The sequence below is a fragment of the Sceloporus occidentalis genome, unplaced genomic scaffold, assembly GCF_023333645.1.
Source record: "Sceloporus occidentalis isolate IW3139 unplaced genomic scaffold, rSceOcc1.0.p SCAF_1, whole genome shotgun sequence".
Classification (NCBI taxonomy): Eukaryota; Metazoa; Chordata; class Lepidosauria; order Squamata; family Phrynosomatidae; genus Sceloporus; species Sceloporus occidentalis.
This window is the reverse complement of record NW_028316981.1, coordinates 56248148-56266381: the sequence shown is the minus strand read 5'-3', so window position 1 is coordinate 56266381 and position 18234 is coordinate 56248148. Positions and strand designations below refer to the sequence as shown.

The 18234-nt window shown below is 41.1% G+C and overlaps 1 protein-coding gene across 4 annotated transcripts; it reads left to right on the top strand.

Moving 5' to 3' along the window:
• The first annotated feature begins 2822 nt into the window (after positions 1 to 2822).
• LOC149321434 (abasic site processing protein HMCES-like) lies at positions 2823 to 18080 on the top strand. Of its 4 annotated transcripts, none has more exons than XM_089521571.1 (7): positions 2823 to 2918; positions 6449 to 6691; positions 9499 to 9642; positions 14133 to 14252; positions 15836 to 16002; positions 16487 to 16679; positions 17420 to 18080. In XM_089521571.1, the coding sequence occupies exons 2-7, from the start codon at positions 6509 to 6511 to the stop codon at positions 17630 to 17632; spliced, it is 1020 nt and encodes a 339-aa protein (XP_089377697.1). In that variant the 5' UTR covers positions 2823 to 2918; positions 6449 to 6508; the 3' UTR covers positions 17633 to 18080. The 4 variants fall into 4 exon arrangements, with proteins under 4 accessions (XP_089377697.1, XP_089377687.1, XP_089377707.1 ...); XM_089521561.1 differs by lacking the exon at positions 2823 to 2918 and adding an exon at positions 3009 to 3355; XM_089521581.1 differs by lacking the exon at positions 2823 to 2918 and adding an exon at positions 3491 to 3533.
• Positions 18081 to 18234: the final 154 nt, after the last annotated feature.

Sequence of the window (18234 nt, the reverse complement as noted above, 5' to 3'; positions counted from 1 at the left end):
GCCATGGCTCACTGCTATGGAATCCTGGGAACTGTAGTTTTGACACATTTAGCATTCTGTCAGAGAGCTCTGGTGCCACAACAAACTACAAACCCCAGAATTCCATAGCATTGAGCCATGGCAGTTAAAGTGGTCCCATACTTTGGATCAAATATTGCTCATAATGAAGACTGCAGGCAATAAATTAGAAGACTAGGACTGAGATTTAGAGATTTTGTAGCACCTTTGAGACTAACTAAAGAAAGAAGTTGGCAACATGACCTTTTGTAATGTTAAAGTCTGCTTCCTGTGATGCATTTTGGATCTGGACTGGGAACGGTGGCTATGAAAAAACTGGGCAAATCCTAAAGTGTAAAGATATAACTCTGAACACTAATGTCAGCATTGTCCAAACCACTGCTTTTCCCATCACCATGTAAGGATGTGAGAGCTGGACAATGAAGAGAGCAGATAGGAAGAAACTTAACTGAAACGTGCTGGGGAAGAACACTGAGGATACCGTGGACAGGCTAAAGGACAAACAAATGGGTCCTTGAACAGATCAAGCCCAAATTCACCTAGGAAGCCAGGATGACTAAATTTTTATGCTGTCCAACTTTGGCACAATGCAGGGGTTTGAGTGCTGGACTAGGATTCTGGAGACCAGAGTTCAATTCCCACTCAGCCATGGAAAGCCCATGGGTGACAGTGGACATGTCACACACTCTCAGCCTCAGAGGAAGGCAATGGCAAACTACCTCTAAACAAATCCTGCCAAGAAAACCCCATGAGAGCATCACCTTGTGTTGCTGTGAGTCAGAAATGACTTGAAGGCACACAACAACAAACTTTGGCCACATCTTGGGTGACCAGACCTCCTCTATTTATAGGACATGTCCTCCATTTCAACCTTCTGTCCAGAAGGAATTTCAGAATGCCCTCCATTTTGAGCAGGATTAAGAAACATGACTTCTTTATATTTCTATTGTTTTGAGCTTTTCTTTGGTCATGTCCTCCATTTTCGTTGAAGATCTTCCATTTTGAATGAATGAATGAAGGTTTATTTATATACCGCCGTTCCAATGATCACGGCGGTTAACAATAATAACAAAAACAATAACAATACATTATATAACATAGGAACCCCCCCAAGATAAAACCATACAACATCATAAAAGCCATCATTCATTCCTAACTTAAAACCAATAAAAACATCAATAAAACCCCCTAGCTAAAACACGATCAAACATCATTACAAGAGAAGATAACAATTCAAGACATGGTAGGGAAAGCTTGCCGAAACAAATGGGTCTTCAAATTCTTCTTAAAGGACTCAAGGGAGAGGGCTGAGCGGAGCTCGATAGGGAGAGAGTTCCAGGACTGCGGGGCAGCGACCGAAAAAGCCCTCTGCGAAGTTATTACAAATCTCGTCACAGGAACTCGCAGAAGTTGTCTCCCTCCTGACCTGAGAGTGCGGGGCGGATTATATGGGGAGAGGCGGTCCTCCAAGTACTCTGGGCCCAAGCCATTTAGGGCTTTATAGGTCGTGACCAACACCTTGTATTGCACCCGGAAGCGAATAGGCAGCCAATGCAGATCTTTCAAGATAGGTGTTATATGGCTGACCCTGGAAGAACCAGTGACCAGCCTGGCTGCCATATTCTGAACCAACTGAAGCTTCCGGGTTTGGTACAAGGGTTGCCCCATGTAGAGCGCATTACAGAAATCAAGTCGAGAGGTTAGCAGCGCGTGTACCACTGTTTCAAGGCTCCCCCGGTCCAGGTAGGGTCGCAGCTGGCATATCAGCCGAAGCTGGTAGCAGGTGCCCCTAACTGTCGCATCCACCTGAGGAGTCAAGTGGAGCGACGAGTCAAGAAGCACCCCCAAGCTGCGAACTGTGTCCTTCACGGGGAGCGTGACCCCGTTCAGGACAGGTGGACAAACCTCCTTCCCGGGACCAGGGGAACCTATCACTAGTACTTCCGTTTTCCCTGGATTCAGGCTGAGTCTGTTTTCCCTCATTTTGTGGTGCCTTGTCTTCCTTTGTGGTTACGAATAACTGGTCATTCCTGAGACCAAGCTTGAATTTGCCCTGGAAGCCAAGATGATTAAGTTGAGTCTATCATACTTTGGCCACATTGTGAGAAGACATGAATCATTAGAAAAGACAATAATATTAGGAAAAATTGAGGGAAGTAGAATCGTAGAGTTGGAAGAGACCTCAAGGGCCATCCAGTCCAACCCCCTTCTGCCATGCAGGAAATCCCAATCAAAGCATCCCCGACAGATGGCCATCCAGCCTCTGCTTAAAGACCTCCAAAGAAGGAGACTCCACTACACTCTGAGGGAGTGTGTTCCACTGTCGAACAGCCCTTACTCTCAGGAAGTTCCTCCTGATGTTGAGGTGGAATCTCTTTTCCTGCAGCTTGCATCCACTGTTCCATTTTCTAGTCTCTGGAGCAGCAGAAAACAAGCTTGCTTCCTCCTCAACATGACATCCCTTCAAGTACTTAAACAGGGCTGTCATGTCACCTCTTAACCTTCTCTTCTCCAGGCTAAACACGCCTAGCTCCCTAAGTCTCTCCTTCTCATAGGGCTTATGGCTTCCAGCCCCTTCACCATTTTGGTGGGCCTCCTCCAAGCAGCGCAGGGGGCCTTGGAGGTGTGGTGTCGCCATGAGGTGAGGGGGACTCCAGGGCACACAACAACAACAACAACTACAACATATTTTTGTGGGTTTGGGGAGCTACGCGGCCGTGTTCTGGAAGAGTTTCTTCCTACCGTTTCGCCCGGATCTGTGGCTGGCATCTTCAGAGAAATCCCACAGATGCTGGGGAAAGGCCAGGAAGAAACGCTTCCAGAACACGGCGCATAGCCCCCCAAACCCTCAAAAGCCCCTATGGATGCCGGCCATGAAAGCCCTCCCCTTCTTCTTCTGGGTGATTTCTGCAGTGCGGAGGAGGAGGAGGCCTGCAGCCTTTGTTTATAAGGCCCTGGGCCCAGCCTTGCGTGAGGGAAGAGGAGGAGGAGGAGGAGGAGGAGGCCTCTTTTCTCCACCCCGGAGCCAAAGAGGGGGGCCAGGGAGCCTAGCCAGGCGAGGAGGACGAGGCCTTTTATTGGGGCCTAGGCCACTTCCAGGCCGGAGCTGGGCGAAGGAGGCGCCAAGGAGCGAGCGAGCGAGCCAGAGGGAGCCCTTCTTCCTCAGCTCTACCCAAAGAGGAGGCTTGCTTTCCTTGTCTCCAGGGAAAGGGCGGGAGCCTGAGCTGTTTAACGTCCGTGCAAAGGCTTCACGTCAAGAAGAGGCGGGCGGGCGGGCAGGCGGGCTCCTCCTCGGTTCCCCGCCGTCAGGCCCACCTTCTTGTCCCTTTCCAGGCAGGTGAGCAAGGCGCCCTCTTCTCCCCTGCCTCCATCTCCCTCAGGCAGGCGGCCCTCCTCCTCCTCCTCCTCCTCCTCCGGTGTGTTTTATTACTAGGGCGGGGTGTCCTCCATTTCTTCTAGCAGCAGCAGCAGCATCAGTCTCGTCGTATAGTGCAGTTATTTTCATCTGCCAGTCAGTCAGTTTTTCTCTCCCTTAACACCCAAACAGTGATGCCTTTATGGGGACAACCAAAACGCACAATTACACGTTGCAAGCTTTCGAAGTCACACTGGCTTCTTCTTCTTCTTCTTCTTCTTCATCTGGCAAACAGGACTAAGACATTGAAGGTGTTAGCCATAGGGGTGCATTTCCTGGTCCTGGTCCTAGTTCAGATGCTAGGGAGGGCTGCCTTGAAGCCAGGGAAATTTGATGTCCATTTGCAATTCAAAGGAGATGTTTCCTTGGAGCCCAGCATGCCTGCTTTGCCTCCACACCAACTGAAGTTTTCCTGATGCAAAACGTGAAGGCTTCTTATCCTAGGTTGGGTTTCATTTTGTTGGCAGGTTTAATTCAGAGAACGTTTTCCATTGCTTCCTTTAAGGCTGAGACAGTGAGGCTTGCCAAGGTCACCTGTGGGTTTTCCAGACCTAGGCCCAGGGCCTCTGGAGCCTTAGTCCAACACTCAAACTACCACGCCTTGCTGTCTCTATAGTTTGCTGGCTGCTCTTAATTATTCAGGGTGGTAGAAACAAATGGCTGTTAGAAAGAGGTTTGAAAAGGTTCTCTCCAAACTGGCTGAATGGCCACCTGGCTTGAAGGCAATACATGCAGAAGAGATCTAGCAGTCTTGGGGGACCTCAGGCTGAACGTGAATCAGGTGAAAAGGCTAATATGATATTAGGCTGCATCAACAGAAGTATAGCGAGTAGATAGTGCCACTCTGTTCTGCTTTGTTCTGGCCTTACCTGGAATACTGTGTCCAGTTCAGGGCACCACCATTCAAAAAGGATGTTGAGTAGCTGGAGCATGTCCAGAGGAGGGCGACCAAAATGGTGAAGGGTCTGGAAACCATGCCTTAGGGAGCTGGGGGTGTTTAGCCTGGAGAAGAGAAGGTTAAGAGGTGATATGATAGCCCTGTTTAAATACTTGAAGGGGTGTCATAGTGAGGAGGGAACAAGCTTGTTTTCTGCTGCTCCAGAGAATAGGACTTGGAACAACGGATGCAAGCTGCAGGAAAAGAGATTCCCCCTCAACATTAGGAGGAACGTCCTGACAGTAAGAGCTGTTCAACAGTGGAACACACTCCATTAGTATTTGGTGGAGTCTCCTTTGGAGGTCTTTAAACAGAGGCTGGATGGCCATCTGTCAGGGATGCTTTGATTGTGTGTTCCTTCATGGCAGGGGTTGGACTGGATGGCCCTTGTGGTCTCTTCCAACTGTAAGATTCTAAGATGGAAGAGATGCACATTAAGGCAGTACATTTACTAGGATCAGGATGTCACAGAAAGGTGTGCAGACTTTCAGGTTTCTCCAGCACTCTTATGCCAGATGGTAAACAGAACAATGGGTTAGAGATAGGAAATCTGACTGATGCTTAAGCCATGAAATCTGTCACAGAAAATAGAAAACATTCTATCTTAAAACTGTGAGTAAGTGCATACTTAGTGCCTTCAAACATTTTGACATTACAGGTTGATATCCCTTATCAGGAAATCTGAAATACTCCCAAATCCCAAACTACCACAGATTGTCCACATGGGTGGCTGAGATAGTGGCACCTTTGCTTTCTGATGGTTCAGTGTATACAGCCAGTCCTCCATATGCACTGATTTTTTATCCATGACTTGAAAATATATATTTTTTAAAATCCAAACAGCAATCCTTAGTTTTGCCATTTAAATATGGGACACCATTTTACTATTTGTTGTTGTTAACTGCCTTCGAGTTGACCCTGACCAATGGTGACCCTATGGATGAGACATCTCCAAGACCCACTGTCCTCCACTGCTCTGCTTAGGTCCTGTAAATTTAGGCCTATGACCTGTCTGATTATTTAATGGGACTTGAACATCCATGGATTTTGGTATCCACGGGGGTCCTGGAACCAAACCCTAGCCAAAACAAAGAGCTCACTGTACAAACTTTGATTCCTGTACAAAATTATTTAATATATTTTATAAAATTATCTTCTGGTTATATGTATATGAAATACTGCGTTTTGTGTTTAAGTTTGTGTCCCATCTTCAAGATGTCTCAATACACACACAAATATTCCAAAAATCCAAAGATGTCCCAAACCCAAAATACTTCTAGCACCAAGCATTTTGGATAAGAGATACTCAGTCTATATTAGTGAGATGACAGATTTTCAATTTTCTGTTATGCCCCAGACAATTAATTATGCTTTTGTATAACTTTGCACAGTAGATAGTTGACATATGGTTGCAGCATTGTGTGATAAGTGCCAGCTCAGATATTCTTAAAAGGGGTTTGAGACACATTCAAGGAAAATCCATGATGGCTGTATGTTACCTCCAAAATCAGAGACCACATGTCCCACTATACCACTTGCTGGGAAATGACAGTGAGAAGGTGAAATTACCCTCATGTTCAGCTCATCAGCTTCCCATAAGGATATGGTTGGACACTGGGTAATGGGATGCTGGATTAGTCAGGCCTTTGGCCTTATTAATATCCTTGAGTTCTGAAGTCCTTGATCTCCCTGCCCCCTTGTCTGAAAGTACAGGGTCATTGTGTACAACAGGGATGGATGGACAACTGTGGCTCTCCAAATATTTTTGGACAGCCACTTCCATAGTCTCTTACCACTGCTGGCTAAACCTGGTTGAAGTTATAATCGAGCAACAACATTTTTGCCCCACATGTACTTCTCCCAAAGTGGGAATCATCTTTAGAAGCCTGCTTGTGAATACATACTTCTGAAACAAAATTTACTTTAACTTTATTACCTATTTGTTAATCACTGTGGGAGTGCTGTGAGGAGAACGTGTATTGTACTTTAAATGAAGTTGCACATGAGACAGTCAACTCAAGAGCATTCTGACTTTAAAGCCGCTGGTTGAAGGCTTCCCTCTATGTATTTGTTTTTAGACTGGAGTCCCAACAAGACCTGTAGGCCATTGCTTTGAATGTATAGGCTGCTGCTGAAGAATGTGTGGTCGCACAGCTGTTTCTCTAGGAGCAGATCGTATCCGTCGTGCCTGTGCATACTCTGATACCCAAGGGAGGAGAAGACACCCTGAATGGAAAAATGCTGACCAGTACAGCCCATCTTACAATAAGAGCCCACAGTCTAACAACCCTGTGCTCCTCTCCCGAAAGCACATTGAAAAGGTGAACATTCAAATTATGTGTTAGTCTGATGTTGCATACTGCTTAGAATAATTGTTCATGGGGATACTTTTCTATTTTCTGGTGTTTTTACATTCATATTCTGTGCCTTAACTAGGACCATGAGATCAACAGTCCACAAATAAGAGGAACTATGATGTCTGCTGTATGAAATTCATTGGTGCATAAGCATTTTAATGTAAGAGACATCTGTTGTATTTTATGCTTCTGTGATCTTTTAGAAAAAAAGAGACGTTTAGAGGAGGTATGCCTCAAAATAAGACACTTGGCAACTTTTGCTTTACACATATGACCAAACTTTAATAAACATTCATTCAAGTCATCAAGACCAGTATTACCATCATCTATGGTTTTAACAGTGAGATGAGGTTGTAATAAAGTGCGAGGCTCCTTGTGTTTCTCCTCTGTATTATCAAAACAGGATTGAGGAAACTACCTTGTCTGAAATTATTGGGCTCCAATTTCCTTCAGCCCTAACCAGCATAGCCAGTTGTTGCAGACAGTGGGAGTTAAGATCCAACAGCTTGAAAACTATAGGTTGCCCGATCCTGTGTTAAGGGTATGTGCCGCAGTTGACGATAATAGGGCAGGGCAATCCATAGATGATCCAATCTGCAGATGGCTAACCTGCTAATACAGAGGACTGACTGTATTAGCAGTTAAAGCATGCTTTCTAATTTACAGTGAAATTAACAATCAGGACTTCAGAAGATACACAACTGTTGCCTTTGCAGATCAAGAATAAAAAAAGTTATGACATTTTGAAATATTTGAGTTTGTATTCAGTGATACTACTCTTGATACTACTCTTGCAACATGGATGTCAAACATTGCTTATACTACATTGATGGCATGTGGTTGAAAGATGGGGGTGAGGCATCCTCCCTGCTCATACCATAAAATACCCCCTCTACACTATAATAATTAATGAACTGGTTTCAGTGCTTTTTACCATTAACTAAGAGATATCTGTTGATTATTGAATTAGGAACATAGTATTTTCTAATGTTTAGCACTGCATATGTGTTTTAAAATTTCAAGGCAATAAGACTATTTTAGCACTTGTTTTTAACTCTTTGAAAACAAGTCACTCAAGAAGTAGCAATGAAAGTAAATTTGACTAAACTTTGTCAAAATGAAGAAGTGAAACCCCTTGGTATGTTTCAATTGTCTGTACTGTGAAAAGTGGAAGAAATGACTCATATAAAGAGTAGAAGGTACACTTGAAGTGGGCAGGTCTTGTGTGATCCATGTTTACAAATCTAAGAGTACAGTGCCACTCTATTACTGGGGCTTACTTCCACAAAATGTTCACAAGAGCAGTACTTAAACATTATTTAATATTAAAATGGTATGCATGTCTACCTATAAGTAAATCCTGTTATGTTCAATGGGGCTTACTTCCTGGTAGTTGTGCTATAATGTGGTGATTTGTGCTATAAGCTCGACTCAGGCTTGCATCCTTCCGAGGTCGCTAAAATGAGTACCCAGACTGTTGGGGGCAAATTAGCTTACTTGCTAATTAGCTTACTTGCTGTTCACCGCTATGATCTTTGGAATAGCGGTATATAAATTTAAAAAAATGGATGGTCTATTTTTGGAAGGATATGAGACACCTCCTGAGCAAGCATTTTAAAGACGCTTGTTTATAACAGGGGTAGGAAATATGTGGTCCTGCAGAAGTTGGGCCAGAATTCCCATAATTCCTAACAAGCATAGTCAGTGAATATCAATGATGGGAGTCCCTGCCCAACTACTTCCATCCTTCATCTGTGATGTACCAAATGCAGTCTTAAGTTAGAGCCCTAATTGCATAATCCAAAGGTACCATTAAGCGCAGTAAGAATAATATCTAGGCAGACATGCATAAGTGGCTTTGTCCAGTGATTATTCAAGTGCAGGTATGTGGCTTCTCGAGGGCACAGAGAACCATTTTTTAAATGTCTAGCTACTCCCCTAATTAATACTGTAGCTACAAACTAAAGAGTAGTCTAGAACTCAATTCCTCTTGACTGTGAGAGGAGGTAATTATTGTTAGCAATTCAGCTATTATATTAAATGATGTTTTAATTGTTCTATTTATAACCTGATTTAATGTGCTCTGCTGCAATGTGACTTGCTTAGCTATATTTAATGTCATGTTTACTTGAATATTTTCCTTGCATTTTTTGTTTCGCTGTAGTATTTGTAATCATACTCTGTATACATGGAAAATATTCATCCCAACAGAACTAAACTATTTTTACAGAGGTGGATGGCTATCTGTTGGGTATGCTTTGATTGGGAGTTTCTGCATGGCAGGGGGTTGGACTGGATGGCCCTTGTGGTCTCTTCCAACTCTATGATTCTTTGATAATTACCATTACTGTGGTTTGGTTTTCTAATCAGCGTTCAGCAACTGACTTGACTGGAACCTGTCAGTTCCACAGCAAAAAAACCCAGGGCACAATATGGTATAGCTTTTCACTAGCTGAGAGATGCATGTGGAAGCACGTATCCCTGGTTGGATGGGAAGCTGCATGTGCAGATGGGTATAAAAAACACACTTCAGCAAAATAACTATGGCTTGTGTGTGCAGTTTTTGAAAGATAAAAATCCTGCTGATTTAGAAGGGGGGCTTCTAGATTGAGCCCCTTTTGTACTTTGTTCCTACAGCAGCAGGATTTTTGTGCTTTAAAAAGTCTCTGTGCTGTCCCCATCAGCTCTGTACATACATAGATTTTGCAGTCTTTATGTGTGTTTGTGGATACTTTCCCTCAGGGTTTCTTTCTTTTTATGCTTTATGAAAGGATGCCAGCTCTTCCGAGCGTATGCTTATGGCCATGCGTTGGGGGCTGGTTCCAGCCTGGTTCAAGGAATCTGACCCATCTAAAATGCAGTACAACACTGCCAATTGCCGTAGTGATACCATGATGGAGAAACTCTCGTACAAGGTTAGTTCTTGTTTATTTGAAATATGTTTGGTTTCTTCCCTGCCATGCCAATTCCATTCATGTTTTTGAACCAGGTAAAAACTCCCACAAAAATGGAAGCTTTTCCACAGAAGCATCAGTAACAGTTGCCCTGCTTCACCAGATGTAAATAACTCTGTACTGCATGCTGTGAACCCAGCCTCTTGATTTTTCTGTAAGGGAAGAGCCCAGCAGGTGATAGCATTTCACATGGTACACTTGACAGAGCAGCTTTGAGATAACCTGCTGCTTGGTCTCTGTGCAGGTTACAATAAACACAAATAATCCTGACTGTGTGGAAGGTGTTTAGAAATACAATAGTGCAAGTGGAGGTCCATAAACCTCACTAAAAGATTTGTTCTGATTAATATTTTCTTCAGAGAAAAATAACCTTCGGCCCATTTCTGCCCTAGACACCACTCTGATAAGAAAACACTGTTCAGATTGGAAACTTTATCCTTCTTTTCTTTCTGTACCTTCTTTCCACCAAAAGCAGCTGCTTTTTAAAAAATTCTTTTTATTAATAAAATTCATATATTTACAAATCACAAACATTCATCATATAAGCTTTTTCCTTACACATCTCGAATGCACCAATCATCACATTTGGACCAGGAAATTTCCCTCTCCCCTTCCCTCCCCTAACCTCCATCTTCTTTCCTACTCCTCTCTAGTTACACACTACGTGTACTGTTACTTTTCACCCTGTCTCCTAACCAATCCCTATTTTTCATTCCACTCCTCTCCTCTCTCAGCCTCTATCTCTAGCCTCTCTCATACCCTTCATGCTTTCACTCTTCACACTTACATTCACCATCTTCTTCTCCCTTGCTGTTCCTTCCCTTACTAACTTTCCCTAGTCCCAGCTTGTTCTCTTTTCAGTCAGTCTCTGTTCTCATTCATATGACTTGCACCACCAGCATTAGAAAAAAACAGAGATCAGTCTACTTTCTTATAACATAACTATAATAATAATAGTAGTAGTAGTAGTAGTAGTAGTATTTATACCCCACTCTTCAGCCAAAAGGCTATCAGAGCGGCTTACAGTTTGGTAGTTAGACATTTTCCTGCCTTCAGGCTTACAATCTCAAAACTATGTTCTACATTTTGTTTAGACTCTTTTATCACTACAATGCTACTCAATCTCAAATGACATGTTTTCCTATTCAATCCCCTATTACCACTAGTTCCCCCTAAGAGTCGCTTATATAACCATTTCACATCTTATTTTTATCTATCATTTAAATTGTTCTTCAAATATAACTTTATTAACCCTTTTCAGTCACTTTAGATTGATCAACTGTCACTACATGTAATTTAGGTTATCTTTCTTTCCATTATTCAATTATTCACTGCTGTAGATTGATATTATCCATTTCCATCATCAATTATAATCAGGAGGTTCCCCCACTTCTCTTTTATATACTTTCTCACATTATCCCATTCTATAGAGGTCTTCTCCATTGAATCATTTTTCATTATACAAGTTAATCTGTCCACTACCAACGAATCATATAGATAATTTATTCACTCTTTTACCTTATGAACTTCTTTAGCTTTCCATTTTTGGGCATATAAAATTCTAGCGGTAGTAACCATATACATCAATACTTTCCCATATTTTCTATTAAGTTCGTCTTCAAACTTCCCCAATAACATTCTTTCTGGTGTCATTTTCAAGTTAATATCTAAGATCTTGTTCATTTCTTGTATTATAGCTGTTTTTGACAGAATGGAAGAATCTACTCAAATATTGTTAACACAGCTGTTAGGCCAGTGTGGTTGGGCCACTTAGTCGAATTCTACTTCTTCTTGCTCTGGATGCTCAGCTGTCCACTCCTCCTCCATTTTCTAGATTCCTTTTTATGTTTGTAAATATAACTGATGCTCCTTTATCTTTATAATGGTTGTGAAGAAGAGGGAATTTCAGCAGGTGTTGCTTCTCATGAAGCCAGGTAACAAGCAACACCTGCTGAAATTCCCTTTTCTTACACCTGCTTGGGTTTTTTAAAAAATTAAATATCTCCACATAATAAAACATACTATACTTGGTGTAATATCCATAGTTGTATAAATCTCTTTCCAACCAATACATTAAGCTTTACATTATTACAATATTAATGTATTGATCTTCATTATTTACTGATAAAATTTACTATCTAATGTCATACAAGTTGTTCTCTGCATAAAAGATATGTTTCTATTTATTTATACGGTATCCTATCTTAATATACACTTCAGATACCTAAATCATATCATGTTTTAACTCTTTTACCTTATTCTCCTTATATCCTGTTTTTTAACTGTTAAAGGTATAGGAGCCCTTTTCAGTTCTAATCTGGCAACCCTGTCCTTCATCTATTTGAACATGATTAAGCCAAATCCAGGGAACAATAAAGAATCCTCCCTTATCTGTCCTTATATGTATTTCTCTGTTATAGGTGCAGGTTCCAATCCAGAGCTTGTAAACATTACTTTTTTGGACCATAATTCCCAAAGTAAAAGCTAAATAAGACTCCTGGGAGGTCACTAGAATGTGGCCTGTAATCTCATCCCACTGGGTGATTGGAGGCTGGGTTAGTATTAGAATATACATTTGAAAATACAGGAAAGGGGACCCTTTCTTTTAGCCTGGTAAGGAAATACAATATAGTGTGCTCCTTAGAAAGATGAACATCAAAAACAGAAATATAAAAATAAGGACAGAGGCAATCTATTAATTGCCAATAAGGTTATTAATAACAATAATGGCAAGGAAGTATGATGTAGTGATTTGAGTGCTGGAGTATGGCTCTGGAGACCAGGGTTTGAATCCTTGCTCAGCTATGAACCCACTTTCCTTGGGCAATTCACACTCTTTCAGCCTCAGAGGAAAGGCAAAAGCAAACCCTCCTTTGAATAAATCTTCCCAACAAAAAACTGTGATAGATTGGAAATGTCTTGAAGGCATATAACAACAACATTTCTTAAATTGGATTTGTACTACTTGTAATAGTGAGCTTTGAAAAATAACTGAAACACTCACAAACTCCCATTAAGGAGCAGAATGCTAATTGGGGATTGGAGGGGATTTTTGTCCTTTCACCTCAGATATTCAGAAACCATAATGTACGAACAGTTCCATGAGGCTAATTTTGGCTGCACAAAAGCCTAGTGCAGTTATAGGGCATTTACGAGGCACTATCACTGTATTAAACAAGGCCATCTAATTTGCAGCAAGCAAGGGATGAAGCATAAACACACAGCAGATTCCCCTTTGTATTTATCCTCCTCAGTGAGGTGACATAACATTAAGACTTCAAAATATTTATGCTATGAAAGCCTACTGCTGCAAATCTAGCTGATACATGAAAATACCACTGAATGCTACAGAAAATTTCTGCAAATATAGACCCCTGTCAGCCTAAAGATACGAAGTCATTTCTAGCTAAAAAATTATTCATAGTATAGTATGGTAACTGAACCTTCACTTGAAGGAGTGCCTTCTCTCACACAATCCGTCCCGCACTCTCAGAACATCAGGAAAACATCTATTAGAATGTCCGAGAGTGAGATTGTCAACAACTCACAAGAGGTCATATACATCGACAGCACCGACTCTCAGGAACAATCTTCCTGACGAAATTCGAGCCTCCTCCACTGTAGATGCCTTCAAGAAGGCTTTGAAGACACATTTATTTCAATTAGGATACCCACCTGACTCTTTGTAGTCATTATTCTTGACATAATTGCACTTTATTGCACTTTATAGACTGATAGATCTTTGGATGTGTTTTTATGTATATTAATATTTGTAGATTTTATATTTTTTTAAACAGAATGTAACTATATTTTTGATGTGCACCGCTTTGATAATTGGAAAAGCGGTATATAAATAAAGCATGATGATGATGATGATGATGATGATGATGATGATGATGATGATGATGATGATAACAATGAATGTTGAGGAATCCCTATAAGGTCATGAAAGTCACAACAAGTATAACTAGTCATTTAAAGTTTCTTTCCTCATGACTACATAGAAAACAAATGAGAGACATGTCAGCAGGCTCTGTTTGCAACCTTCTAGAATCGTAGGATTGTAGAGTTGGAAGAGACCACAAGAGCCATCCAGTCCAACCCCATTCTGCCATGCAGGAACTCTCAATCAATGCATCCCTGACAGATGGCCATCCAGCCTCTGCTTAAAGACCTCCAAAGAAGGAGACTCCACTGCCCTCCGAGGGAGTGTGTTCCACATTCGAACAGCCCTTACTGTCAGGAAGTTCCTCCTAATGTTGAGGTGGAATCTCTTTTTCTGCAGCTTGCATAAAAACACATTTGCTCTTGATAGGATCTAATATAAACCACTACTAAATCCTACCATTGTCTGTTAAAAACAAATGTCTGTTTTTAAATGTGTATGAAGCTGCTATTTGCATGAACTGATATTTCTTCTCCTTTCTCTTTCTCTCTCTCTGTTTCCAAAGGGACCCCTTGTAAAAGGCAAACGCTGTGTGGTGCTGGCTGACGGTTATTATGAGTGGCAACAACGTAATGGACAGAAGCAACCATATTTCATTTATTTTCCCCAGAATGATCAAGAAACGGTACAACATTAGAGAAATAATAGTACTGATGCTAAGGTCCACACTCGCTTTTACCTCTCTGCACTAATGTCCACTTTGCTTCAAAAAGTATGTCCTTTATCATTCTATTCCATGTGGTTAAGCAGATGCTTGAAGGCATTAGATCACATACATATAGGCCAGGTTCTCTGCATAACATATATACAGGTATTGACTGGTATTTTGAGAAATAAATAACTTATCTAAAAAAGCCAAGTCAGATATAGGTACTAGTGTTCTCCCCCCCCCTTTTTTTTTCTTTTTTTTAATCTTTTGTGTGGCAACAGATGCTGGTTTGGAAAAGGAGAGCAAGCCAGCGATATGATTCCCAAGCTTGTCAGAATGAAATGCACAGGCACTATGTTTTCAGTCTTTCTCCTTTCAATTCCTGTTGCCCTCTGGTATTGTAGTATGAGCATTGTCAGGCCTGGATAATGATTCTTCATGTAGAAAACCTACATGAACAACTTGGTTGAAAGGCTGTAATGTGAAGAGAGGGGAGAAGATGCTTCTAAGCCTAAAGCTTTGCTTCCAAGCAGCTGGGGAAAAGCACCAAACATTTTGAAGAATAAAGAATATAGATGTATTAGAACAAACAGCTGTGCTACTAGCCTGGAACTTGGTCCTGGATGAACCCCATGCAAATGTGGGAGAAGATTTTGCCTCAAGTTATCCAGGTCCAAAGCCATAAAAGGGTTTGAAAGTAAACATCACCAGTAAGTATTTTGGTGGACCATGATCTGTGTTCTCAATGCCTGGTTTTGATTAGTCACCTAGCAGCTGTGTATTGAGTCAACTGCAGTTTCTGGGCAGTCTTCAAAGGCAGACCCCACCCCACAATCCAGTACATTGTAGTAATCTAATCTTGCGATTGCAAGAGCATGTAGCCAGAATTTCTCTATTTGGAAGGGTTTGTAATTATCAAATGGTATTCTGTGCCACTGAGGCCACTTGTTCTTCCAGTACTTGACCTGGATCAGTGAGCTCATGTGATGATGTAGAGAAAGAATGTACTAGAGCACACCTTGGTGGCTGTCTCAGTGCAAATCTGAGCAAGTCCAGTTAAACGCTCAATATTGAGCCTACTTTAGGTATAGTGAAGATGCCAGTGAAGAAGAAATATTCCTTTCTCATCTTTGAGTTCTTTGAATTCCATCCAAGGGAACCTTTTTAGTGATTCAGAGCATATCTCACCTTGGTTCACAGGGTGCTGTCAGAGAGTGCTTTGCAACCTTGTGTGACCTACTTGCTAAACACTTTAAAGATGGTATTGTTTGTGGACTCGCTCAGTTCAACAGTTCAATATGGCCTGGATTCACTTAGTTCAACAGTTCAGTATGTGGATGTGCACTATCTTGCCTTGGCTTATATGATGAATTGCAGATATTGTGGCTTAGAAGTAGTGATGCACCAGATAAGGGCTAACAAGCTGGTACTCATTGCCAGCAAGAAGAACTACAGATGGGTGGTTCATCTATCCAGAGAGGTGGTGTTTCACTTGTTCTGGAAGGATTTGTGCACCTGCTAAAGGTAATTTTTAATCATGTGATCTCTTCATTCTGCAGTTCAGTAAACCTGATGTGAAGGATGAGGATTTGAAGGAGAGCAGGAGGCTACTCACCATGGCTGGCATTTTCGATTGCTGGGAGCCTCTTAATGGAGGAGAAGCACTGTACAGCTACACCATCATCACAGTAAATGCTTCTAATGCTGTAAGCGCTATTCATAACAGGTAAGAGAGAATAAATATAGAGAGGTTTCTTGAAGAACATACTGTAATAAGGAGATAGCTGGAGATAATCCTTCACTTTCTGTGCCTTGTTTTTTGCTCTCTATACTTGTTAGTGTGGTTGTATATGTTTAGATAAATTGAAATGAAGGTGAAATGTACAAGTAAAAAAGTGTTTCTGTTCCGTTAAAATTATTCATCTCAGAGATGAGCATCTCACTAGTAGTGACTTAATTTGTGTGTCCAGTTTTCACTGTGTTAATGCTGTCTTTGATGGCAGTCATATTAATTATTCTTAATCTGTTGCATGACCTTGTCGATCTATGCAAATTTTTCTTGATAAATTCTCCCTCCTTGATCTCCATCCTGATTGGGGTGTGTGTGTGTGGATTCTTATTGATGCTTCGAGTGTGTGTCATTTGTTAAATGTTATAGACTACTTTAGGGATTTCCATCTACCCTTGCCACATTTGCATTTTTATTTTAGGATGCCAGCTATCCTAGATGGGGATGACGCAGTTAGAAAATGGTTAGACTTTGCTGAAATACCCTCACAACAAGCACTTAAGCTTATATATCCCATAGAAAACCTTGCATTCCATCCAGTTGCAACCATAGTGAACAATTCCCGAAACAATACACCAGAATGCATTGTACCCATTGAACTGGACCTGAAGAAGGTATGATCTGGTAACACTTTTCTGCCACATTTGTGTCTTAAGATCTCTGGTGTTTAATATTATGTCTGATAACTTCATGTTACAGTTTAAGCTTCTCTGTGAAATAGTAATTGTGTTTATGTTACAGATTAATTGGGAAACAAGCACAAATCACAGAAGATCTGTTCAGGTGTTTAGGAAGCATTTTTAACAGATAGGTGCACGCTAGCCTCCTCCATCCCTCTGTCTCCAGTTCTGTTGTTCTTTCCACATGGAAACTGACAAGTCTGAATAGGAGAGCTTTTACTTCATTATAGAGACCCATCATATGATTGAGAACCCTATTTTCCCCCAGATTCATCACTATCCGCATGAGGAAGGGACTAGCTCACTCACCTCTTCACATGCTATATCAATATGTTTCCTAAGCACCTGAACAGGACTAGAGTGAATGTGTACCAGTCTTCATCAGACTTTTCTGGATTATTTGAAAAGATCTCAGTAAGGCTAGAAAAGACTTTAGGTTCCATTCTCCAACCACAAAGCCAACTTTTCATTCTGCATAATTTATTTTAGAAAAATTGTACGCTTATTTTCCCCCCAGCAAAACATACTTCACTTCACTTACATTCTGAAAACTCCAGGAAACATCATTACTGTGTATTAGGGAGGTTAACTGAATTAGTCTTCAGTTCCAGATGAAACTTACATTCATTATTCATAATAGTGACACACACACCATCATTTTTATGTGTTTTTAGGAGACCAAAGTTAGTGCAAGCAGCAAAGTTATGTTGAACTGGTTAAAAAACAAATCTCCCAAGAAAGAAGAGGAGAAAGAAGATAACATACCAAGATGGTCCAGTCAATTCATCCAAACAGCACCATCTAAGAGGTCCAGTACAAGCCTCATGGATCAGTGGCTGAAGAAGGAAGATGGAGCAACTTCTGCAAAGCAATCCAAAATTCTGTGATTTATTTGTCCTTTCACTGTATTCAGGAACAAATTAAGAGGCCTAACGAATATTAGACATGTTCTTATTCCATCAGACATTTAAATCCAGCTGTTTCAAATGTGTGGTGTCAGATTTCAGTTATTTTGACTTTTCGTTGATGCCACTCAGGTCAGCCTTGACATTTAGCATTTTCTTTCTGGCACAGATGGGAGTGTGGATTTTATTTGCAGCACTGACATTCTCTTGCCAACCTTGAGAAAGCAGCTGTACTCCAAATATGTAGGAAAATAAATAAAACAAAACAAAATAGGAAATGAAAAATCCAAGTCAAATTTGCCTCTCCTCTCAGGAGAGAATCAAGGATTCTGTTTGGCATATATTTTGGCCTAGTGTTTACCTGATTCACTTTTTGGGTTGATTACCCTTAACTTTTCTATAAATAAAGTAGTCCACTGTTGACAACAGAGTTCTGTGGCTGTAATAGGAAAATAACTATCTGTGTTTTTAAATCAGTTCATATAATATTTTTGTCTGTTTCGTAAGGCAAGAAAGAATCTCTTTCAAGAACAGTTTAAGTTTGAGCAATATTGATAGGAGAAACACTCCCATCAATGGGAGTG